The following is a 25887-nucleotide window of genomic DNA, read 5'->3' as shown; positions in this document are numbered from 1 at the left end:
GTACAAATGGATATATCCCATATATGACTTAGCTAGGAGAGCATTTTAATCATTTTCTACATTCAAATAGACTCTTTAAGGTAGATGAGAAGATCTCTGGTCTAGAACATCTGAAAGGAGAATCTCACATCTTGTTTTAACTCAAATAAAATTTAATCTGTTGTAGGTAAAACTGGATACATCCACATATGACTTAACTATTTTGATTTAGGTCACTGATTCTTAACATTTTCTACATTCAAAAGATATCTTTGGGTGTATAACAGAAAACCTCCAGTCTAGAACATCTGAAAGGACAAACACTTGACACCCTTTTTTTTTTTTTTACTATTTTATGGTTTCTATCCAGTATTTTTGAATATCACATCTTGTTTTAACTCAATTAAATGTAATCTGTTGTAGGTAAAATTTTATTTATTCTATATATAAATGTAAGCTAGGTGAGCATTTGTGATCATTTTCTACATTCAAATGGGACACCCTTTTCACAGTTTTCTGGTTTCTATCAGATTGTTAAATCTCATATTTTTGTTTTAACTCAAATAAATGAAGTCTGTTGTATGTAAAACTTTACGTTACATTAAAAAGTGATCTTTGGGTGTAGAACAGAAGAGCCCCGGTCTAGAACACTATTTTAGGGTTTCTATCCAATTTCTGAATCCACACGTAGTTCTAACTCAAATAAATATTTAAAAAATGACAAAATCTGTTTGTGATCTATGTGATCATTTTAATCATTTTCTACATTCAAATGCTACCTTTGAGTGTAGAGGAGAGGTCTTGTCTAGAACATTAGAAAGGACAAACACACAGTTTTCACTATTTTAGGGTTTCTATTATAGTTTTAAGGACACTGTAATCTCACATGTTGTCTTTAACTTGAATAAATGAAGTCTGTTATAGGTGAAACTGGATATATCCCATATCAGACTTAACTATTTTGAGTTAGGTGAATAATTGTCTACATTCAGTCTAGAACATCTGAAAGGACACATAATTGACACCTTTTCACTATTTTATAGTTTCTATCCTATTTTTAAATCCCACATTTTGTTTTAACCCAAATAAATGAAGTCTACTGTACAAAAAGCAAGATGTAGTCCACATTTATTTTTATAATTTTCTACATTCAAATGCTACCATTGAGTGTAGAGGAGAAGAGCTGCAGTCTAGAACACTTGAAAGTATTTTTCACTATTTTAGAGTTTCTATCCAATTGGTAAATCCTACGTTTTGTATTAGTCTGTTGTAGGTAAAACTGGATATATCTCATATATAACTCAACTATTTTGGTCAATATTTCTGATCATTTCCCAACTCTAAAAGTCGGAAAGGACAAACACTTGACATCTTTTCACTATTTTAGAGTTTCTATCCAATTTTTAAATCCTACATCCCACGTTTTAACCCAAATAAATGAAGTCTCCAATACGTAATGCAGGACGTATTCCAAATATAACTCAATTGTGTGAACATTTTTGATCATTCTCAACATTCAAATGCTACCGTTGAGTGTAGAGAAGAAGAGCTCCAGTCCAGAACACAGTCAGGTACACTGTAATCTCACATGTTGCCTTTAACTCAAATAAATTACTACTATTTTGGTCACTATTTCTCATCATTTCCTAAACTTGAAAGGGATCTTTGAGCGCAAAGGAGATAGTCTAGAACAACTGAAAGGACAAACACTTGACACCTTTTCACTAATTCATGGTTTCTATCCAATTGGTAAATCCTACGTTTTGTTTTAGCTCAAATAAAAGAAGTCTTTGGTTGGTAAAACTGGATATTTACCACATATGACTGAGCTAGGTTAGCTTTTTTTAAATATTATTTTCTACATTCAAATGTGACCTTTAAGTGTAGTGGAACATCTGAAAGGACAAACACTGGGCAAGTTTTTCTCTATTTCAGGGTTTCCATCTAATTTCTGAATTCAGTTTTGTTTCAGCTCAAATGAGTGAGAGTCTGCTGTATATACAACTGGATATATCCCACATATGACTCAGCTATTTTGAGGTGAATCATTGTCTACATTCAAAAGAGGCTTTTGGTCTTGTCTAGAACGTCTGAAAGGACAAACCTGACACCTTTTTCACTCATTTTTGGTTCGTATTTGATTTTGAAATCCCACATTTTGTCTTAACTCAAATAAAAGAAGTCTTTGGTATGAAAAACTGGATGTATCCCATATATAAGTCAATTATTTTGAATTGGGTCAGTATTTCTCATTATTTTCCAAACTCTGGGATCTTTGAGTGTAGAGGAGTTTCTGAGTTCACTAGGTTACTTTTTGTTATATTTTTTTTTACATTCGAAAGGGATTATTGATTATTATTATTGATTATTGAGTTGAATAAACTTCTTAGTCTTTTGTTGGCCTATTCAAAAATAACACAGTGCATTCATAACCAAACTGCACTGATGTTGGACTTAATTGGTGATTTCACATTGGTGACATTAGGCATGGGCCCTATTCTATTGGCAGTACTCCTCTACAGAGACTAGGCAAGCTATGTGTGTGTGTGTATGTATGCATTTGCAACTTAAAGCCCTTATTAGAAGCTGTGTCCACAAACATTTGGACATTTAGAGTAGAGTGTTTAAAACCTTTAACGGGGATGGGGTTTCCTCAAACTGTTATGATGAATTGATCTGGGCTGACACTCTGTCTTCCATCCATCCATTAATGTTGCCCACATGGCACACACACACACACACACACACACACACACACAGCTCTACAGTGTGAGTCAGTTTTGCTTCCTATGGGGATGAAAGTGGGCAAAGCTGGAAGGGCCTACAGTCATCAATAATGAATTGACCTACTGTACTCTATATGAGCTACACACCGTGTTCACTTCTTCTCAGGCTCGTTTTCTTCTCAGTGCTTTTTGAAGCACTGACACATGGTGTGTGTGTGTGTGTGTGTGTGTGTGTGGAGCATGTAGGAGGAGAAAAGGAACTGCTTTTAATGCTTTATTGCTTTAAACAGAAACACAAAGAAGCACAACATTATGTTTTCAGAGGAGCACCTGAGGTCAGAATTCAGATTGACCTTTCTGTGACCTTTTTTAGGTTTAGGCCGAACCTTACCCTCCTGTCCCTCTCCTCCTGTCCCTCTCCATCTCCTCTCTCCGTCTTTTCTCTCCGTCTCTCTCCATCTCCTCTCTCTGTCTCCTCTCTCTGTGTCTTCTCTGCGTCTCTCCTCTCTCCGTCTCCTCTCTCTGTTTCCTCTCTCTGTCTCCTCTCTCTGTGTCTTCTCTGCGTCTCTCCTCTCTCCGTCTCCTCTCTCTGTTTCCTCTCTCTGTCTCCTCTCTCTGTCTCCTCTCTCCGTCTCTTCTCGCCGTCTCCTCTCTCTGTCTCCTCTCTCTGTCTCCTCTATCTGTCTCTTCTGTCCGTCTCCTCTCCTCTCTCCGTCTCCTCTCTCCGTCTCCTCTCTCTGTCTCTTCTCTCCGTCTCTTCTCTCCGTCTCCTCTCTCTGTCTCTTCTCTCCGTCTCTTCTCTCCGTCTCCTCTCTCTGTCTCTTCTCTCTGTCTCCTCTCTCTGTGTCCTCTCTCTGTGTCTTCTCTCCGTCTCTCCTCTCTCCGTCTCTCTCCGTCTCTTCTCTCCGTCTCCTCTCTGTCTCCTCTTTCCATCTCCTCTCTCTGTCTCCTCTCTCCGTCTCTTCTCTCCGTCTCCTCTCTCTGTCTCCTCTCTCCGTCTCCTCTCTCCGTCTCCTCTCTCTGTCTCCTCTCTCTGTCTCCTCTCTCCATCTCTTCTCTCCGTCTCTTCTCTCTGTCTCCTCTCTCTGTCTCCTCTCTCCATCTCTTCTCTCTGTCTCTTCTCTCTGTCTCCTCTCTCTGTCTCTTCTCTCCGTCTCTTCTCTCCGTCTCCTCTCTCTGTCTCTTCTCTCCGTCTCTTCTCTCCGTCTCCTCTCTCCGTCTCTTCTCTCCGTCTCCTCTCTCTGTCTCCTCTCTCCGTCTCCTCTCTCCGTCTCTTCTCTCCGTCTCCTCTCTCCGTCTCTTCTCGTCGTCTCCTCTCTCTGTCTCTTCTCTCCGTCTCCTCTCTCCGTCTCCTCTCTCCGTCTCTTCTCTCCGTCTCCTTTATCTCTACTCTCTCTCTCGTACTCTTTCTCTCTACTACTCTCTCTTAGATGTAATCTGTCTCTCTCGTACTAACACTCTAGTACTCTCACTATACTTTTTTCCCTTTAGCACTCTCTCTCAGTCTCTCACGTAATCTCTCTCTCTCTAGTACTCTCTGTCTACCTATACTCTCTCTCTCCTGTCTCTCTCTCTAGCACTCTAACGCTCACTCTCTCTCTCTCTCTCTCTCTCTCTCTCTTTCTCTCCTTCACCCTCTACCACTCTTTCTACACCTCTCTCTCTCTCTCTCTCTCTCTCTCTCTCTCTCTCTCTCTCTTTCTCTCCTTCACCCTCTACCACTCTTCTACACCTCTCTCTCTCTCTCTCTCTCTCTCTCTCTTTCTCTCCCTCTCCTTCACCCTCTACCACTTTTTCTACACCTCTCTCTCTCTCTCTGTCTCTCTCTTTCTCTCTTTCACCCTCTACCACTCTTTCTACACCCTTCTCTCTCTCTCTCTCTTTCTCTCCTTCACCCTCTACCACTTTTTCTACACCTCTCTCTCTCTCTCTCTCTCTCTCTCTCTCTCTCTCTCTTTCACCCTCTACCACTCTTTCTACACCTCTCTCTCTCTCTCTCTCTCTCTCTCTCTCTCGCCCTCTCCTCTGCAGTGGGCTATATAAGCACAGGGAGGAGGTGTGTCAGCCGTGTCATATGTGGTGTCTTCACTATTCTTCACTTTTGTGCATGGTATTTGTGTGTGTGTGTGTGTGTGTCTGTTCTCTGGCAGGAGCATCATTACATAATGGCTGCAGTGCAGGCTGGCCCAGCTGGATTGATGTACTAGGAGGTGGGAGGGGAGAAGGAGGGGCTCAGTTCAGGGCAGCTGGGGCCTTTTGTCGCTTGGTCAGCCTTTTGTGAAGCTCCCAGCGAGAGAGAACCATCAAAAAAAATCCCAACACTGGAGAACAGCGGAACACGGCGGCAGTTCACCTCCAGCACACACTGCTATTTTTGGGCCATGCTGAATGTCAACAAATGAGAGTGTGTTTGTTTGTTTGTTTGTTTGTTTGTATGCATGTTTGTTTTCATACATTTGCGATTAGACGTCATGGTATGGACTGTATTAGGGTGAAGGACAGTGTTCATTATAAAGGTTAGCTGCTCCACAGGGGAGCGTCGATTGCTCTGTACCACTGTTCCCCTCTGGCATCAATGGCCTGTGGGGCACCACTGCTGTGCTGTTGGGAGGCCCTCACTCAATGTGCGAAAGTCCATTCTCAACATCCCGAAGCAGTTTCCAACATGCTACCAGCCTCCACCCGGTACTCTATTACCATGCTCATCTGAACATCAGTCAAGTCATGTCTGTTACCATGACGATGACGATTGTTTTCATTCTACAACAACTGACTAGTGTGCTTGCTTACTTCTACATGCAGGAAACCCACCGTCACATGCCACCTGGGACGTCCCGGGCCAAACCCATTCTAAACCAGGAGTGGTCATAATATTCAGATGTGACCGTGACAGTGGACGAAGGGTGGTAGCGTCCTGGAACTTTGTGGGATGTTCTGGAGCCACCATGGTGAAGGTGTACCGAGAATGGGCTTCTCACACACTGAGAGAGCACCTCTCAACGGCATGACTATGGAGCCCCACCAGCCATTAATGCCAGAGGGAGGGATGGCGACTTCGGTGAGTGCTACAGAGCAATCGACACCATGTAAAAGGTTCTATATCCACCAGTTAGCCATAACATTAAAACCACTGATAGGTGAAGTGAATAACGCTGATGATCTGGGTCCAGTGGCTCCTATCAAGGGGTGGATATCTTAGGCAACAAGTGAACAGCCAGTTCTTGAAGGTGATGGAGGTGTTGAAGTAGGAAAAATGGGCAAGCGTAAGACATTTTGACAAGACCCGGCTATGACCCAGTCATCTAGAACATCTCCAAAACATCAGGCAGGTCTTCTGCAGTGGTCAGTACCTACCAAAAGTGCTTTAAGAAAGGACTGTGCAGCCAAGGCTCACTGACGCTCATGGAGGCCCCATCTCCCAACTCCCAGGCCAATGTCTTAGTGCTAGATCCCACAGGACACCTTCAGAGGTCGTGTGTAGTCCATGCCTCAATGGGTCAGAGGCCTTTTGGAAGCCCTTTTAGGAGACCTTCTTAATATGAAACAAATGGTTTTAGTGCTGAAGCATCCGAGAGAGGTTTTCCAGAGATCCGACGAGCCTTTTAACCAGGCAAAGAATCATTTAACCATCTAAGTAGTTCTTTGAATTGTCAGGGCCTTGAGTGAAGAACCTCTGAAGAACCCTTTTAAAGAGCGTAGCGCATGAAAAAAGGAAAAACTGGAAATCTGAGGCTCAGAGCTTTACAGCTTACAAACTACTCAAGAGTATTGTTTCTGTACTTGATGTTTGAACATGGCTGTGAGGATTTGATTGAGGATTTATTGCATTCAGCCCCACGAGAGTATTATGAAGGTCAGCTCCTGATGTTGGATGATTAGTTCTGCTACTCCAACTCAACCCTAAGCCGTTGAAGCTCCATCACTCTGTTACTGGCCTAATTTGGCGTACACTACATGGAAAAAAAAGTATTGGGACACCTGCTTATTCATGTTTTTTTCCAAAATCAAGGGAATTAAAAGTCTCTACTGTGACAAGAGTGTTAGTGAGGTCAGGATGTTGGATGATGATCACCAACCCACCTCATCATCCACCATCAACTCACCCCAAAAGTATTGGATGGAGCACCAACCATCCATCATTCGAGAGAACACAGTTCTTCCACAGCTCCACAGCTCAATGCTGGGGGGCTTTATGTACCCCTCTACTAGCCCACGCCTGGCCTTAGGCAGCATGGTGACCTTAAGCTCATGTCCAGCTGATACAGAGTGTCCCATTCTATTGCCAGTCCTTTTTCTATGGAGAATACTGTATGTAGAATGGTATATGTACTATATGTATACTCACATCTCATTAAAAAAGGGTTCTTTATGGAACCAAAAGTGGTTCTTCAGTGGCATTACTCAAAGAACCCTTTGTAGGACCTGTATATATATATATATATTTGTTTGTCAAATTCTACAATTTTCCTTTTCTACAAATTTGGTGCTGCCAATTAACCCACCTGTTCGTTTGTAGCGCCCCCTAGCACTAGCCACAGGTGAAGCCAGCCACTGCCTCTTTTCCAACTGCCACTGATGCAGCATCGCTAGGCAGCCGACACACTCTGAGGAAAGCGCCAGATCCCCAGATCCACCACACCAGCTAACAGACACCTGTGCCAGCCAACATCATCAACTTCCAGGATGATGAGGGGAGAGAGCGCCATCTACCCGCCCGGAGAGAGCACGGCCTATTGTGCAGAGCATTAAACTGCTGAAGATAGATTGTTGGTAGTAGTGCTGCAGAAGACACTAATTATAAGCATCTGGACCTAAACCTAATAAAGCACCCGAAGAGACTGTGCGCTTTAATATGTGTGTATTAATGTGTGCGAGTTTGAGTGTGTGTGTGTGTGTGTGTGTGTGTGTGTGTGTGTGTGAGAGAGGAATAACAGCCTAATTGTAATTAGATATTTTATTCCCCACCAATCAACGTCAGAGGCATTCAGATGAATGCACAGCCCTGCCAGATAAACTTTATATAGCTAAATAAAGAAGTCTCCCGCAGCTCGCCGGCCTAATGCATTATTTAAATGTAGCCTATCAAGATCAATTGCGACCTAATTCTCCAATCCCCAGCCGTTGCAGTATCCCAGTCGCTCTGACATTCGCAGTCAGAGCCCTGCACGACTGGGGGCCAGCAATCATTTCCCCCTGAAAGTGAAATATTAATTGACTATTGATTACAGATCAACATCACAGGAGTTGTCAGTCATGGCCGGCCTGACAGATGCTGCATAACCATCTAATTATTTACCACAGTCAGGGCCACAATAGATTATACACCATATGGACAAAAGTATTGGGACACCCACACCTTCCACATACAGGAGCTTTTTTCTGACCTCCCATTCTAAACCCATAGGTTGTATTAATATGGAGCTGGTCCCCATTTGCTTTGCAGCTCTACCAGCAGCAGCAGGTCTGGAGCTCTGCAGTTATTTGAGTCAGTTGGAGGCTTTTCTGCACTATGAGAAAAGTCTGAGCTCAGCACTCGGCCCTGACCCCGCTCTGTAGCTTTACGTGGTCGGACACTCGGTGGACGCTGAGCTGCTCTCTGTGAGCTGTTCCTCCTAAACTCTTCCACTGTTCAATAATAACACCACTCACAGCTGATGGAGGAAGATCTAGGAGGGAAGGTCTAAAGACTGCAGGGCTGAGACTGAATGGAGCACCTGAATTCAATAAGTGCACAGCAGCTTCATCAACACAGGCATGGGTATTAGGGCTGAGTATTGGCAAGAACCTGACGATACGATACGTTTCACAGTACAGAGGTTACAGTGGGAACAGTGGGATCTAAAGACAGAGTGCAACACTGCCCTCTAGTGTTGTTTAAACACAACACTAAATGAACCACTGTCCGCCACCTATCTTTACATCTAAACTATTCAATAATCATCGATACAGTATTGCAGAACATAATATCATGATACTCGATAGATACATCGACAGAACCCTCTAAACCTAGAACTCAAATGTTCCTCAATGCTCTTAGAGGAAATCTGATTCCTCAAAGAACCCATTTAAATGAAGGTTCCTAGAGGATCTTTGGGCTACTATAATTCAAAGCGTCTTAAGACCTTTAAAAGGTTCTCCACACTTACATATTTCTAACATACAAGGTTCTTTAAGGAACCTTAACCCGCTCTCTTAACCCACTGCACCCCAAACCATTTTTTAATAAAATGATGTCTATGATGACATACCCAACACTGATCAAAGGTAGCTCTTCAACTACTCTCATAATATTGGGGTCTATGGAAAGGTAATAGTCAGGGGAACTATTACCAGGCTGGAGTAAATCATCATTATCATAAGGAAACCTTGTATCTCCATTATATGTGTAACCGCTGTCTTTGTCTGGCTCCTGTGTCTCTGTTTCTGCCCATTAGCACATCCCACCCCATCCCATCCCATCTGCAGATGCTGCTTTTAGGGGCAATGTAACGTATGCATAGACGTGGGCTCACTGTAAAACTCTGCTAGAGAACCTCTAGGTTGCTCCAAGAACCTGGGGGTTCCTTCAAGAACTCAAATATTCCTCAATGCTCTTAGAGGTGCCTGTAAGAACTTCTGCAATTTGTCAGTCTGAAATCAGCAAATCAGCAAATCAGCACATGGTTCTGTTTGTTTGCTTTCTTGTCTCCGCCCTAGCCCCGCCTTGTCGTTAGTGTTCCCACCTGTGTCTCCTTTGTAGCCCTGCTCTCTCGTTATCTTCCCCAGGTGTTCCTGCTTGTGTCTGATGCTCTTAAGCCTCTGTGTTTGCTTTGTTGGTGGTCTATTGTTGTTGATGTTGGTTTGGTTTACTAGTTTTGTTATTTTGGCTTTATTGTGGCTTTCATTTTTTTGTGCTTATGGATATTTCAGCACTTTTGGATTCTGTGACCTCTGTCAGGGATGATATTAAAAGGATTGCTGAAGACCACTCGCACTTGCATGCTGCCTCAACCTCCCTTATGTTACAATATGGTGTTTTTCGCTTGTTGACCTGAAGTAAATCTGGGATTTCTTCTTTACATCATGTCCAAATTTCATGATAAATGGACCAATAGAAATGCTCCAAAATGGCTTCGAATAATATGTTATTTCCATTGACTCCCATTGAAAGCTAGGAAGGTTTTTTCCTTCTCCCGTAAAGTTGCAGAAATTTAAGACATGAGCGCCGATAGGTTTTAACGTATGCTTATCAGTCTAGTCCCTTTTACCTACAGGAACAGCATTGTTTTAGACCACAGCTGTGCTTTGTAGAAACCTGTCAGGTGCATCTGATAGGTGCATTTAGAAATGCCACTGTTTTTGGTTGCTTGTTTGAATAGCTTTCTGCACGGTGCACTGGTACCACTTCCTCTCATTAACACCCCGCGTTGCCAGTGCTTACAAAATGTCTACATGAGAATACTTTCAAACTTCACACTCCGGGAGAGAGGCTTGTTTCCTTGGCAACCGCATTTTTTTCCCTCCTCCCCCCTGTTTTTCCTTTAGCGCTCGCTCGGCTACACGTTGCTGCTCCTACCTGGGTGCTGGATACTTTTATTTCAGACCGAACCGCTTCTCATTTGCTCCTCTTATCGCAGTCTTGTCTTTGACTCTGGTGCATAGGAGATGTGTGATGCAGCAGAGTGGGGGATGCAGATGCACGGTGGGGTGAAAAATAGGCTACACTTCAAGCATGGAATGGTTTTCAGACCAGAATGCTTCAGGGAGCGATGAGAAAACACTCAGCCGCCTCTTTCTGCAGTTATTCTCCACGTCTGCATGTGGAAGACTGAGTGGCAGGGCGCTGTAAGCTTTTTTTGCATGATTGAGAATTGTTGAAATATGGATGAGGTTACATAATTGATTAGCTTAGCTTAAGAAGCGACTCTGGGTCCAAACATCGCCACCAACGGATTTACAGGGCCTGCTTCAGCAGCACCAAAGAGCAGACCACTCCCCACCCCATCCCATCCCATCCTATCTGCAGGTGCTGCAATGTAACGTCTGCATAGATGTGGGCTCACTGTAACAAATCTGCTGGAGAACCTCGCAGTTCTAGGTTCTCTAGCAGGTCCAAACATCACCACTAACGGATTTACAGGGCCTGCTTCAGCAGCACCAATAAGCAACCACTCCCCACCCCATCCCATCCTATCCTATCTGCAGGTGCTGCTTTAAGGGGTAAGGTAACGTCTGCATAGACGTGGGCTCACTGTAAAACTCTGCTAGAGAACCTCTAGGTTGCTCCATGAACCTGGGGGTTCCTTCAAGAACTCAAATATTCCTCAATGCTCTTAGAGGTGCCTGTAAGAACTGTGATTTGTCAGTCTGAAATCTGGTTCCTTAAAGAACCTGTTTGAGGATCTTTGTGCTCCTATCCTTAGATACCCAAGTGGTTCTTTGAGCAATGCTATAGCAGAACCACTTTGGGTTCTATATAAAACCTTGTGTGTTAGAAATATGTAAGTGTGAAGAACCTTCACATTAAGCGAATTTTTAAAGACCTTTAAAAGGTTCTTCTGGATGTGGTTCTTCTATGGAATCTACTGCATCTGTACCATAAGACAATTACCATGGACCCTATCCTTAGAAACCAATAAAAACACACTGATTTAAAACACACACAATAGAAGTTAATGGGAAGGCACTGCATCATTTGTCCATTGACTTCTATTATAACTGTATTTTGACCTTTTTTTAACCCGATCTCTATCTGCTACATCTGTAGTATTTCATCAATAACTATTGGCCCTGTGCGGAAACCCAAACCCACTCAAAACACACACCATAGACGTCAATGGGAAGATTTCTCAGGATCTACCCATTGACTTCTATCACGAATATATTCTGAGTCAACTGTTTTTGACTTGATCAGTTTTTCATTCAAAAAAAATAACAAAAAAACAGTAAAACACATAATGGAAGTCAATGGGAATATGTCTCAGCATCGACCCATTGACTTCTGTTATACATTTATGTTGAGTCGACCATTTTCAACTTGATCTGTCTTCAGGTTCTATTGCATATGATTAATTCATTACTTTGGATCCTGTACTTACAAACAAGCAGAAAACCTACTGGTTCAAAACACACACAATGGAAATGAATGGGAAGCTACTATATCAACATCTGCCCATTGACCTCTATTATCCTGTAATTTTAGTCAATGTTTTTTCAACCTGAGCCCTATCTGCTGCATTTGTTTCATATGATCAGTTATAGGTCATATATATTATATACAGTACAAGAGCCAATCAAAACATGTGTGCAGAAGTCTGTAGGAAAGCTGTATCAGTAACTGTCCACTGACTTCCATTATACACATATGTTGAGTACATTTGTTTCTACTACATCTGTACCATCAGGGAAATTACTATGGGCAATGTATTTAGCAACCAAAAAAACACAGATTCAAAACACAAAACAGAAGTCAATGGGAATGTAGTATATCAGCATCTTTCCATTGACTTCTAATGATCTGTAAATGTAATTTTAGTTGCTTTGATCTGATCTCCATCTACTATATTTGTCACCTAAGGTCAATTATAGATCACATAGATTATATAGAATATAAGAACCCATTCAAAATACACCAAATAGAAGTCAATGGGAAGGTGTCTCAGCATTTGCCCATTGACTTCTATTATACATGCATGTTAAGTCAACCTTTTTTCAACTTGATCTCTGTCTTCAGCTTCTATTGCATATAATTAATTCATTACTTTGGATCATGTACTTACAAACAAACAGAAAATCTACTGGTTCAGAACACACACAATATAAATTAATGGGAAGCTACTATATCAGCATCTGCCCATTGACCTCTATTATCCTGTAGGTTTAGTCAATGTTTTTTTTAACCTGAGCCCTATCTGCTGCATATGATCAGTTATAGATCATATATACTATATACAGTACTAGAGCTACTCAAAACACAAATAGTAGAAGTCTGCGTCAGCATCTGTCCATTGACTTCCATTATACACATATTTTGAGTACCTTTTTCTAATGAACCTGTACCATCAGATAAATTACTATGGGTTTAGCAACCAATGGGAAACAAAACACTGATTCAAAACACACATGTGAATATATGAAGCCATTTAAAACACACATAATAGAGGTCAATGGGAAGGTAAATCAACATCTGCCAATTGACTCCCATTATAAACATACCAACCTTTTTTAAACCAGTTTTATATTTTCTGCGTCTGTACCATATGAACAATTATGGTGGACCCTCTGCTTAGAATTAAACAGAAAAGCCTTTGACTCAAAACACATAACAGAAGTCTGCGGGAATGTGCCTCAGTATCTGCCCATAGACTTCCATTATAAATATACAGTTTTATAACGTTTTCAACCTGATCTGCCCATTTACTTCTATTATAGATGCATTTTGAGTTAACCTGCATCAGTCTGATCTCCATCTACTTCATCTGCACCATATGAATGATTACTATAGACCATGCCCTTAGAAACCAATGGGAAATTCAGAACACACACAATACAGGTCAATAGAAAGGAGTCGGCCAATTGACTTCTATCATACATTCATTTAGAGTCAGTTTGTTTTCCAAGTTGATCTCTGTCTTCAGCTTCTATAGCATGTGATCAACTATACTAGGTGTTTGTTCATTGACTACCATTATAAATTTACCAATGCATTATTAGAAATGCATTAAACACCAGATTCAAAACACACACACACACACACAACAAGTCAATGGGGAGGTGCTGCGGCATCAATTATCATCTATTATCTATTATGAATACATTCAAGTCAATGGGTTTTCTGTTATTCATTCATTTAGAGTCAATTTGTTTTCCAAGTTGATCTCTGTATTCAGCTTCTATAGCATGTGATCAACTATACTATGTACCCTGTGCTTAGAAACAAACAGAAAATCTAATAACTTAAATAACACTATAGAATAAAAGTCAGTGGAAATGTGCCTTGGCGTTTGTCCATTGACTACCAATAAATTGACCAATGCATTATTATAGGTGCAATGAAAAACACACTGATTCAGAACACACACACAATACAAATCAATGGGAAAGTGCTGCAGCATCAACCCATTGACTTCTATTACAAATGCATTATGATTTTCTGTTACACATTCATTTAGAGTCAGTTTGATCTCTGTATTCGGCTTCTATAGCATGTGATCAGCTATACTATGCACCATGTGCTTAGAAACAAACCGAAATCTATTGACTCAAATAACACAGAATAGAAGTCAATGAATAGGGTACATTAACAAAGACCCTGTGCTTAGAAACAAAGAGAAAACCCTGACTCAAAACACACAGAATAGAAGACAGTGGAAATGTGCCTTGGCTCTAAATGAAGTCAATGGTCAATGGTCTATTGACTACCATTAAAAATGTACCAATGCATTATTAGAAGTGCATTAAAAAACAAAGAAAAACACACTGATTCAAAACACACACAATACAAGTCAATGGGAAGGTGCTGCAGCATCAACCCATTGACTTCTATTACGAATGCATTTTAAGTCAATGGGTTTTCTGTTACACATTCATTTAGAGTCAGTTTGAGCTCTGTCTTCAGCTTCTATAGCATGTGATAAACTATACTATGTCCCCTTTGCCTAGAAACAAACAGAAAATCTAATGACTCAAATTACACAGAATTGTGCATTAAAAACCAATGAAAACCACACAGATTCAAAACACACACAATACAAGTCAATGGGAAGGTGCTACAGCATCAACCCATTGACCTCTATTACGAATCTATTACGATTTTCTGTTACACATTCATTTAGAGTCGTTTGATCTCTGTCTTCAGCTTCTATAGCATGTAATCAGCTATACTAAATCTAATGACTCAAATAACACAGAATAGAAGTCAATGGAAATGTACATTAGCAGCCATTTTTTGACCCTGTGCTTAGAAACAAAGAGAAAACCCTGACTCAAAACACACAGAATAGAAGACAGTGGAAATGTGCCTTGACTCTAAATGAAGTCAATGGTCAATGGTCCACTGACTACCATTAAAAATGTACCAATGCATTATTAGAAGTGCATTAAAAACAATGAAAAACACACTGATTCAAAACACAAACACACACACACAGTACAAGTCAATGGGGAGGTGCTGCAACATCAGCCCATTGACTTCTATTACAAATGCATTTTAAGTCAATGGATTTTCTGTTACACATTCAATTAGAGTCAATTTGAGCTCTGTCTTCAGCTTCTATAGCATGTGATCAGCTATACTATGTACCATGTGCTTAGAAACAAACCGAAATCTAATGACTCAAATAACACAATAGAAGTCAATGGAAATGTACATTAGCAGCCATTTTTTGGACCCTGTGCTTAGAAACAAACAGAAAACCCTGACTCAAAACACACAGAATAGAAGACAGTGGAAATGTGCCTTGGCTCTAAATGAAGTCAATGGTCAATGGTCTATTGACTACCATTAAAAATGTACCAATGCATTATTAGAAGTGCATTAAAAACCAAAGAAAAACACACTGATTCAAAACACACACACAATACAAGTCAATGGGAAGGTGCTGCAGCATCAACCCATTGACTTCTATCACGAATGCATTTTAAGTCAATGGATTTTCTGTTGTTTTAAATGTATTCAAATGATTTCCTATGATATTCAGCTGTGATATAAGCTACAGATATGGATTGGGTTGAAAGGCACTGGAGTGCTCATTTAATTATCACTAATCGATCTAGATCCACCCTTAATGCTTCATCATCGCCACCGTTTCCGTTAGGAAAGGGGGAATCTGAGAACCTGGATATCAGCACGGTTCTAGATATCTTATTTCGCCTTCCAAAAAAAGATGCCATGAGAGAGAAGGATGTGTGGGTAATAAAGCCCCAGCGTGCTGAGCTACGCCTCATTTAGTCGATGCTGAAACGCCAACGCGCAGCGGGGACGCGCACAGCGCAGCGCAGCAGCAGCGGTGCGCGCTCCCGGCTTTCAGCACCACGGACAGCAGCCGAGCCGCAGCATCAGCTCCACTCAGCGCAGCACGTCGACGGGCTTTTCTGCCGTTTGCTCCTTCTCCATCGGCAGCGAGAGGATCTGAGGACTGAAGCAGCATGGTAGCTCGTCTGCTCGACTCCTGAAAGCTCTGCCAAGAGGAACAAGACACAACGACACAGCGCAGCCACGGCTGCCCCTCATAGCTCGATGCATATGCAAAAGCAGCGAGGCAGCACCGGGCATTCCGCCGCAGTGAGCGCGCCCCCGCGGCTCTGAAGTGGGGCTTCTTTGCTTTATTTTCTTCGTTTTGCTCTAAAAAGCTGCTGTCCGGCGTCGCGAGGGATCGGAGCCGGGGCTCTGCGCGCACTCTGGCACTCCGCACCATGCGTCTGCTCCTGCTGGCGGCGCTATTCTCCTGCTCGTGCGTGCGCGGCGGCTGCGAGCCCAAGGTGGTGAACATCGGGGCCGTGCTGAGCCAGAAGAGGTACGAGCAGGTGTTCAAGGATGCGGTGGCCCAAGCTAACGTGGTGTACGGCAGGGACAAGTTCAAGCTGACAGCCATCTCTGTCACACACAAGGCCAACGCTATACAGATGGCACTGTCCGTGTGCGAGGACCTCATCTCCAGCCAGGTGAGTTGAGCTGAAGCGTTTTACGCCATTCGTGCTCAGGACAGGGTGGGTTGGTTTGCAGGAACAGATCTAGAAAGGTTCGCTCAAGGACTCTGGAGAAATTGGCCCAAAACACATGTAGAAATGAGTTTCTCCAAAAGGGACAAAAGCATTAACTCATGGTCAGAAAAACTTGCCCAACAGCGTAGGACCAAAAAAGGTGGATCCCAAAGGACTGGCTCAAAAGGATAGGCCCGATACGATTGGCCCAAAAGCACTGGTCCAAAATAATGTCTCCAAAAGGGCTGATACACAAATATGTGCCTAATAGCAATGACCCAAAAGGTGAGCCCAAAATGAGCAAAATGAATGAAACCATAGGGAATAGTTTAAAAAGACTGGCCAAAAGAATTGGCCCAAAACAGTAGGCCCAATAGGACTGGACCAAAAGCGGTCTCTTCAAAAAAACATTACAGGAAATGGGTAGATTAGCCATTAACATAAAAGTCGTGGCCAAAATGAAAAAAAAAGGACTGGCCCAAAGAATAAGCTTAATACGACTGGCCCGAAATCATTGTCCAAAAGGATAGGCTCATTAGGATTGCCCCGAAAGTACTGGTTCAAGTGAGCATCCCCAAATGGTTGGTCCAAAACAAATGAGGGTAATAGGAATGACTCAGGTTGGTCCCACAGAACTAGCCCAAAAACAATGGGCCCGATCCAATTGCCAAAGAAGGGATATCTTAAAAAGGTGGGCCCATAATTGTTAGACCAAATAAACTTTCAAAAGGATCAGCTCAGTAGGGAACTCCCAAAAAGGTGAGAACTGGAATTTAGTCCAAAAGTCCAAAACAACTGGGCCTAAAAGGATGTCCGAAAAGGCTGTGTCCAATAGGATTGGGACAGAAGATATATTTTTGAACATGTGGGCCAAAAGTCTGTAGACCAAAAGGATGGTCTGAAAAGGAACAGCTCAGTAAAGATGTCTCGAGAGGATTAGCTTAAAAGGAACAGTTCAAATGGGTGAACTAAAAAAAAAAGATGGGCTCAAAAGCTTTTCCATCCAAAAGAGTTTGCTGCAAAGGTCTGACCCAAGAGACTTGGCCCAATAGCACAGCGGATCCATAGTGAGACAGTGGCCATGATGATGAGGGCAGTATGCATCAGCTTGAATGAGTAAAGTGGCATGTGAAGAGCCAGTATAATTGGAACCACTGTAATCACTCTCTCAATACCCACTTATGGGCTAAAAGTGTGTGTGTGAGTGTGTGTGAGAGAGAGAAACCTCGAGCTAATCTGATATTTGTAAGCATATTTTTAGCAGCAGTATCTGCATCTATATTTACAGTATTCCTAATCTGAGGAAAAGCCCTAATGGATCCTGTAGATATCATGCATGATGATGAAGACTAGCCTGTGAATGGAGAGAAGCAGAAACTCAGAAGCTGCTCATCTAATGAGACCTAATGTGCTGAGGGCACCAGGTCCTGAGAGCAGAGTGCAGTCAGGGTGGCTAGTTTTTTTTCAGGTTTTCACACTCTGTGCTGATGGGGCTGATTAGGTGTCATCTACAGCCAGTGCTTCAACCCCGACTGTCCGAAGACATCCTCTAGTAAAGCTGTAGAAAATAGATGGGAGGGAATAGCTCAAAAGGTGAGCCCAAAATGTGCAAAAAGAATGAAACCATAGGGAATAGCTCAAAAGACATAGTTAAAAACAGACTGGCCAAAAGAACTGGCCCAAAACAGTAGGCCCAATAGGGCGGGACCAAAAGTGGTATCATAAAAACCATTATGGGAAATGGGTAGATTAGCCATTAAGGTATAAGTCATGGCCAAAATGAAAAAAAAGGACTGGCCCAAAGAATAAGCTTAATAAGACTGGCCCAAAATCATTGTCCAAAAGGATAGGCCCATTTGGATTGCCCCAAAAGTACAGGTTGAAGTGAGCATCCCCAAATGGTTGGTCCAAAACAAATGAGGGTAATAGGAATGAAGACATCCTCTAGTAAAGCTGTAGCTGGGCTTCGGAGTTAGCTGGGGTGATGGCCCAGGTCAGGGGAGCAGCTGCAAAGCAAACTATGTGTGAAATGAATGAAGCATGAAGGGAGCAGATATAGTCATTAATTTTTTTTTCAAACATGCCATAAGGTGCCATATGAGTGTGATTTGCCAAAATGAGGCCAAGCCCAACTGTGTGTGCAGCGAGCATCTGCAGTGCAATGCTGAACTTGCAGGAGAGGCGAATAAGAGAGACAGAGCATGTCATAGCTGGTTAAACTGTAGACGAATACAGAGACAAACACAGCCCACATATCACAGCAGGCTCTGCAACACAGTGGAGCTCGTGAGCTGAAAGCGAAGACCAATTAAAGGGACCACCACAAGCTGTTCCTTGCCAGCCACCTTTACCAGGGAAGACCGTACACTATATAGATCATAAATCAAGGTCTTCTGAAATTAAGGACATTCACACAGAGTTTGTTCCCCTTTGCTGCAGCAACAGCCTTGTAACAGCCTCTATTCTTTGGAGAAAGCTTTAGAGTAGATGTTTGTAACATCACTGTAAAGATTTGATTGCATTCATCCACTCGAGAGCATCAGTAAGATCAGGTGCTGATGTTAGGTGATTAGTTCTGCTACTCCAACTCATCCCAAAGGAATTGGATGGTGCTCCATCACTCCAGAGAATACCCAATGGTAATTCCACTGCTGGGAGGGTGCGATCGTTACATCATTTTAGATAACAGGAGGGAAGGGTTCACTCAAAGGTCTAAGTCAAAAGGATGCTCCATAATATTTGGCTGAAAATGCTGATCTCCAAAGCTCGAAAGGAGGTTCCCGAAGGATTGGCTCCAAAGGAATGACTCAAAGGCAATGGCTGGGTCTAAGGGGCTGCTCAAACCAGATGCCAGAAAAAGGGCTCATCCAAAGTGTGGTCCCAGAAGGAATGGCTTCGAAGGATGGAAAAAAAAGACTGGTTAAAAAGGTTTGGCTCAAAATGGATGCCTCAAAAGAAAGGGCTCAACTGCGATGGCCAAAAGAGGTGGGTCCTGATGGGTGGGCACGAAAAAACCCATCCAAAAGGGTGGTCCACATAGGATTGATGCCAAAGGAATGACTCAAAAAAGGTTGTATTGAAAGGCCAAAGACTCAAAAGCAATAGCTTAATTGCAATGTCCCAAAGAATTGGCCTGCTACAGATGGGTGGACCCAAAGGACTCATCGAAAAATGTGTCCCTAGTAGGACTGACTCCAAAGAAATGACTCAAAAGGTACGGCAAAAAGGGCTGGGTTTAAAGGGCTGCTCAAACCGGATGCCAGAAAAGGGCTCGTCCAAAGTTGTGTCCCAGGAGGATTAGCTTCAAAGGAATGCCTCAAAAGGGAGAAAAAGATTGGTTAAAAGGGTTGGCTAAAAACCTCAATTGTGATGTCCAAAAGAGGTGGTCCATTAGAAATGGGTCCAGATGGGTGGGCCTGAAATTCAAATTCAAAAGGATGGTCCACATGACTCCAAAGGAATTACTCAAAAATGGTTGACTTGAAAGGCCTGGCAAAAAACGGATGCCTCAAATTCAATGGCCCGAAGAATTGGCATATTAAAGATTGGTCTAGATGGGTGGGCCTAAAGGACTCATCTAAAAATGAGTCCTTAGTAAGACTGACTGCAAAGTAATGACTTAAAAAGGCCTGGCTAAAAAAGGATGCCTCAAAAGGAATACCTCAATTGCAATGGCCCAAATATGTGGTCCATAAAGGTTGATCTACAAGTGACACATCTAAAAGGCTGGTCTCAGTAGAATTGACTCCAAAGGGATGGCAAAAAGGGTTGGCCTCAATGGGATAGCTCAAAACAGATGCCTCAACTGGAATAGCTCAATTTGTGATGGCCCAAAGAGGTGCCCCTTTAAAGATGTATCTAGATGATGGGCCCAGAGACTCATCTAAAAATGTGTCCCTACCAGGACTGACTCCAAAGGAATGACTCAAAAGGGATGGCAAAAATGGCAAGCTTGAAAGGCCTGGCTAAAAACGGATGCCTCAAATTCAGCTCAATTTCAATGGCCCAAAGAATTGGACTATTAAAGATGTGTCTAGATGGGTGGGCCTAAATTACTAATTTCAAAATATGTCCCTACCAGGACTGACTCCAAAGGAATGATGCAAAAGGGATGGCAAAAACCAGATGCCTCAGAAGGAATACCTCAATTGCGATGGCCCAAAAATGTGGTCCGTAAAAGATTGGTCCACAAGTGACACATCTAAAAGGCTGGTCTCAGTAGAATTGACTCCAAAGGGATGGCAAATGGGTTGAGGGTTGGCCTCAATGGGATATCTCAAAACAGATGCCTCAACTGGAATAGCTCAATTTGCAATGGCCCAAAAAGATGGTCCAAAAGGGTTGACCCAAAAGGATTCATGCAACGGGTGGAATGAGGTCTCCTGCAGAGCGCTGATAGACTCTGGGGACTAATCGCGTCAGAGGCAGCCTTGCATCATTAAAAGCCTGCTCAAACCAAATTAAATTAAAAGCACTTAAAGTGCTCCTAGGATGGTTTATGTTTTTTAAAAAGCGCTGAAGTCATTGCTTTCCTTTCGGTGTGGAGTTCAGAGCTGACGAAACACAGCCCCATGTAAAAGGAATAAATGCAGAGTAATTCATCTTGTAGCCAAAGCCAATCCATTCTCTCTCTGCCTCTTGCTGTCTCGTTCTCCCCTTCTGCCTGCAGTCTCTACTCATATACATACACTAGTTGGACAAATGTTTGTGGACACCGCTTCTAATGCTACTTTTCAGCTGCTTTGCATTGCACCCATTGCTGACACAGATGTGCAAATACACACACACAGCTTGCCTAGTCCCTGTAGGGAGGTACTGCCAATAGAATAGGTACTATCTGGAGCAGGTAAACATAAATCTATTGGCACCATGACTCTTAACGCCAGGCATAGGCTGGTAGAGGGGTTTAAAGCCCCCCAGAATTAAGCTGTGGAGCAGTGGAAGAACTATATTCTCTGGAATGATGGAGGTGGTGCTCCATCCAGTACTTTTGGGATGAGCTGGGGATGTTGGGGATGAGGTGGGGTGGTGATCTTCCATCATCCAACATCCTGACCTCACTAATGTTCTAATTAAGTCCTCACAGCAGTGCTCCTCCAAAATCTACCAACCTAGTAGAAAGCCTTTTATTTTCTGGACAGTAGAGACAGTTACTCCAACAAAAGCAGGATCTGCTCTTTTTATACCCTTGAGTCCAGAGTAAACAACGAGTAAGCAAGTGTCCCAATACTTTTGTCCATATAGTGAGTGTACCTTTAATGAATTTACCCAGTCTGCATTGGTTTAAATGCAGAGTTAAACCAATGGATGATTTGCAGGAGTGAGGAATGGAAGCCTGCTTTTAAGAATCTATTTATATCTCGTCATATGATTTTGTGGGGTGGACAGATCGCATGACGGAAGCTGACACTTCCATATTTGTCTCTTGGATCTTCATAGCTGTTAATGTACCTTCCCTGTGCCTTCATACAGGCCTTGAAGCTGGTGAAGCTCTCAGTCTGAGAGAAGGACAGTCCGTGGCAGATGGTACAAAAGAGATGCCTGAGAGCACTTTGGATGAAAATCCTCGTTCAAGGCCCAACCACACAGCCTGTCAGCCTACAAAGCCGTCATAACCGAGCACAGTGCCAGAGCTGTGTTTTCTGTCTTGTAGTATCTCTCTTTGATTTCTGTAGCATATTTTCACTAAATATGGCTGCATCATAAGCAGTCGTAGTCCCCTTGGGATGATTGCGGCCTAGGCAATATGCCTGTCGTGTGAAAGTAATTAGTGGGATAAGGATTACTGTTATTTTTTGATGGTCTGGGGGGATAAGCTCTGATCAGCCATAACAATAAAACCACTGAGATCAGTAAATAACGTCGATCATCGGTCAGTTGTTGAAGGTGAAGTGTTGAAAGCAGGAAAGCTAAGGTATCTGAGACAATTTGAGAAGATTCAAGCTGTGATGTTCTGGAAGATGACTGGGTCAGAACATCTCCCAAACATCAGACAGGTCTTGTGGAGTGTTCCCAGTCAGTACCAGTACAAAATGTGCTCTGAGGAAGGAGAACTGACAGGGTGATGGGCATCCGTGGCTTACTGATGCTCATGGAGGTCCCACCCTGGTGCCAGATACCACAGGACACCTTCAGGAGCTCTTGAGGAGTCCATTCTGTGATGGTTCAGAGCTGATCTGGTGGTACAAGGGGGGTCTATGCAATATTAGGCATCATTTAGGCTTGGTGTCCACTCCACTCTGGATCTATCTGCTTGGTCCTCAGCTTTCAGAGGGGTCATCTAACACCAAATCAGTCCGTACAGTGGAGAGCATCTTCAAAATTACATCTGAAGAGGGTCATGCTTCTGAAAGCTCCCTCACAGAAGATGAATATGCATAAGTTGCCTTAAGAAATGCTACTTTTCTTTCAGGGGTTCACTGAATCACGTAGAAATTTAGAAACGCTTGTGCAATCCCCCTTTAACCACAGACCGAACCATCTGAACATTGTGTCCCAGCTCAAGTCCCTGTTGTTGCTCAACACGTATAAATCTAGGTCAGCCGTTTCCGTGTTCCTCTCCTGCTCCCTAAAGTTCTGGGGCTGATTTTTCGTCGGTTCTCTCTGCACCCGCCAGTCTGGCAGACCGTTAAACGCTGAACAGAGAATCTAGAACCCAAATCGAGAGTCATTTCAGAATCTGCTGCCCTTTCTTCTCCATCTGCAGGTGTATGCGATTTTGGTGAGCCACCCTCCACAGTCCAGTGATCACCTCACACCCACACCGGTCTCCTACACCGCTGGATTCTACCGCATCCCTGTGGTCGGCCTCACCACCAGGATGTCCATCTACTCTGATAAGGTTGGCAAAAAAACATTTCGAAAAATCACAATTCAGATTTCACTAGAAACAAGTGAAACCAGTACATAACAGGGAATCATTAAGAATTTCACTTCCTGTTTTTATTATATTACCACCTGATTTCATTCAAATAATAATAATAATAATAATAATAATAATAATAGTTATTAATAATAGACATGGTCATAATAATAGTTATAATAATAAAAATTAATTGGGAAACACCATCATCATCATCATCATTATTATTATTATTATTATTATTATTATTATTATTATTATTATAAGGAACTATCTATCTATCTATCTGTCTGTCTATGGCAGTGTGTGTATATAGAGGGGAGTTACAGTAAATATCTCTGAAGTCATTCGACCCTATCTGTCTGTCTATCTATCTATCTATCTATCTATCTGTCTGTCTGTCTGTCTGTCTGTCTGTCTATCTATCTATCTGTCTGTCTGTCTGTCTGTCTGTCTGTCTGTCTGTCTATCTATCGATCTATCTGTCTGTCTGTCTGTCTGTCTGTCTATCTATCTATCTATCTATCTATCTATCTGTCTGTCTGTCTGTCTGTCTATCTATCTATCTATCTATCTATCTATCTATCTGTCTGTTTGTCTGTCTGTGTGTCTATCTACTTGTCTATAAATAAATAGATAAATAAATAAATATATAGTAAATATATTATAAATAAAATATATTGTTGGATTGCATGAACATGGGTAAAAGTGTATCTCTTAAATATATATAAAAAATATATATTTAAAATGTATTTTGCATATATACAATTGGCCAGTTAACGTATATTTGTATTATATATATTAAAAAAAACATTTGTTTTAGTTCTTGGTTAAAAAAAAATCTTTTCACTGTGTACTGTGTAATACTTGTTTTTTTGCCATGGTAAATATGTATTTGCTAACACCTAAGCTATGATATAAGCTATGCTACATATCTGTATTTAATATTTCCATATCTATATTTAAAAATAAGGGTCTAAGGAACTGTCTGTCTATCTGTCTATCTATATAGGTATATGATATATTGTGGATTATATTTTAGTGTGTTTATGTATTTTGAAATAAAATGCATTTGATTTCAAATGTATGAAAATGCATGTCCATATTTTTCCATACGCATCTTAGTAGATTGACTTGCACGTCTACAGCCTAATTGTGTACACATTGAATTATAAGAATGTATAATATAATATGATAAAATACCCATATATAGCATGTATGGATCCGCTTGCAAAATGAGGCTGGCACCCTGCCATTGGGATGCCACTGCTGGTCCACTCTCAGACCATCCACATAATCGTCCTGTGTTTGGCCTAACTGGTGCAGATAGCTCTTAAGTGAAATGAATAAATGAAGGCAGACAATTAAAAAATCATTTAAAAAAGGCCTGAGCAAAAGAAGGCTGTGGATGCAGAGGAGTCTGGGAAGGGATTTAGAAAGATCTCAGCTTAGTACAGTTTTATTAGTTTAAATAAATGAATACACTATTTAGACAAAAGTATGTGGACACCTGCTCATTCATTGTTTCTACTGAAATCAAGGGTGTTACAACGAGTTGATCCTGCTTTCGCTAGAGTGACTGTCTCTACTGTCCAGGAAAGAAGACTTTCTACTCGATTTTGGAGGAGCATTGCTGTGAGGATTTGATTGCCTTCAGCAAACAAGAGGCATCAATGCATTAGTGAGGTCCACTGCTCCACAGCTCAATGCTGGGAGGGGCTTTATACCCCTCTACTAGCCCACACCTGGCATTAGGAGGCAGCATGGTGCCAATAGGTTCATGTGTATGATATGGAGTAAACAAGCTGTGTGTATATCAGCAAGGGGTGCAAACAGCAAAATGTCTCCTTTCCCGTCAGAGCATCCACCTGTCCTTCCTGCGCACCGTGCCGCCGTACTCGCACCAGGCTCACGTCTGGTTCGACATGATGCGCGAGTTCCGCTGGAACCACATCATCCTGATCGTCAGCGATGACCACGAAGGCCGGGCGGCCCAGAAGAGACTGGAGACCCTGCTGGAGGAGAGAGAGACCAAGGTGAGCCCTTTCTGGGACGTCCCGTAGTCCCTCCCTATATATGTGCGTGTGTGTGTGTGTGTGTATGTGTGTGTGTGAGTGTGTGTATGCCTGTGTAACGATCTCAGAAGTGTTCTATGTACGTAACTGTTTTGCTTTTCTGTTTGACATCTCTCTCATGCCATGTTGTAAATGTTGGCTAACCTTCTGAAGCCAAAGGCATCAACAGCGTCTAATGTGGTCTAATCTAATTAGAGTTCTGTACATTTTTTACTCATCTCACGTTGCTTTTTGCCATAGTCGAAATCTCCTGAGTCTATCCACAACAGGAGCGAAAATCTCAGTCTTAACCTGGGGCTTTGCAAAGCATCACTGGCTCAGAAACGGAGAGGCCCACCCGGCCTTCGCGTTCAGCCGACTCGGAGCAGGCAATCCGTCGGAAAGCCAGCGTTTGTTTGATTTATGGACGTAATGAAGGCTGCATTATGATGGTTATGAGCTCTTCGAAGGCTCCCGACTTTATTTCCTCTGGGAAGAGCTAAATCAAGCTCCCAAATCCACATCAGCGCTCAGCGCGCTGGTAATTACTGTTGCCCTCTTCGCTGATAGAGGACATTATTAACAG

General features: G+C 42.3%; 1 protein-coding gene across 8 annotated transcripts in view; it reads left to right on the top strand.

The window, feature by feature from the left end:
• The first annotated feature begins 15496 nt into the window (after positions 1–15496).
• The window catches only part of grin1a (glutamate receptor, ionotropic, N-methyl D-aspartate 1a), a 54020-nt gene continuing 43629 nt past the window's right edge, over positions 15497–25887 (top strand). For 2 of the 8 annotated variants that reach the window (XM_072662245.1, XM_072662244.1), the window contains exons 1-3: positions 15501–16346; positions 23092–23226; positions 25107–25283. In XM_072662245.1, coding sequence (XP_072518346.1) covers positions 16098–16346; positions 23092–23226; positions 25107–25283 — 561 coding nt within the window. In that variant the 5' untranslated portion in view covers positions 15501–16097. Of the gene's footprint in view, positions 16347–23091; positions 23227–25106; positions 25284–25887 lie in introns of all 8 variants that reach the window. The other 6 variants (XM_072662249.1, XM_072662247.1, XM_072662250.1 and 3 more) reach the window with 5 other exon arrangements.

The sequence above is a fragment of the Salminus brasiliensis genome, chromosome 18 (assembly GCF_030463535.1).
Source record: "Salminus brasiliensis chromosome 18, fSalBra1.hap2, whole genome shotgun sequence".
NCBI lineage: Eukaryota > Metazoa > Chordata > Actinopteri > Characiformes > Bryconidae > Salminus > Salminus brasiliensis.
Note: the sequence above shows the minus strand (reverse complement) of the source record. Positions and strands in the feature narration are given on the sequence as shown.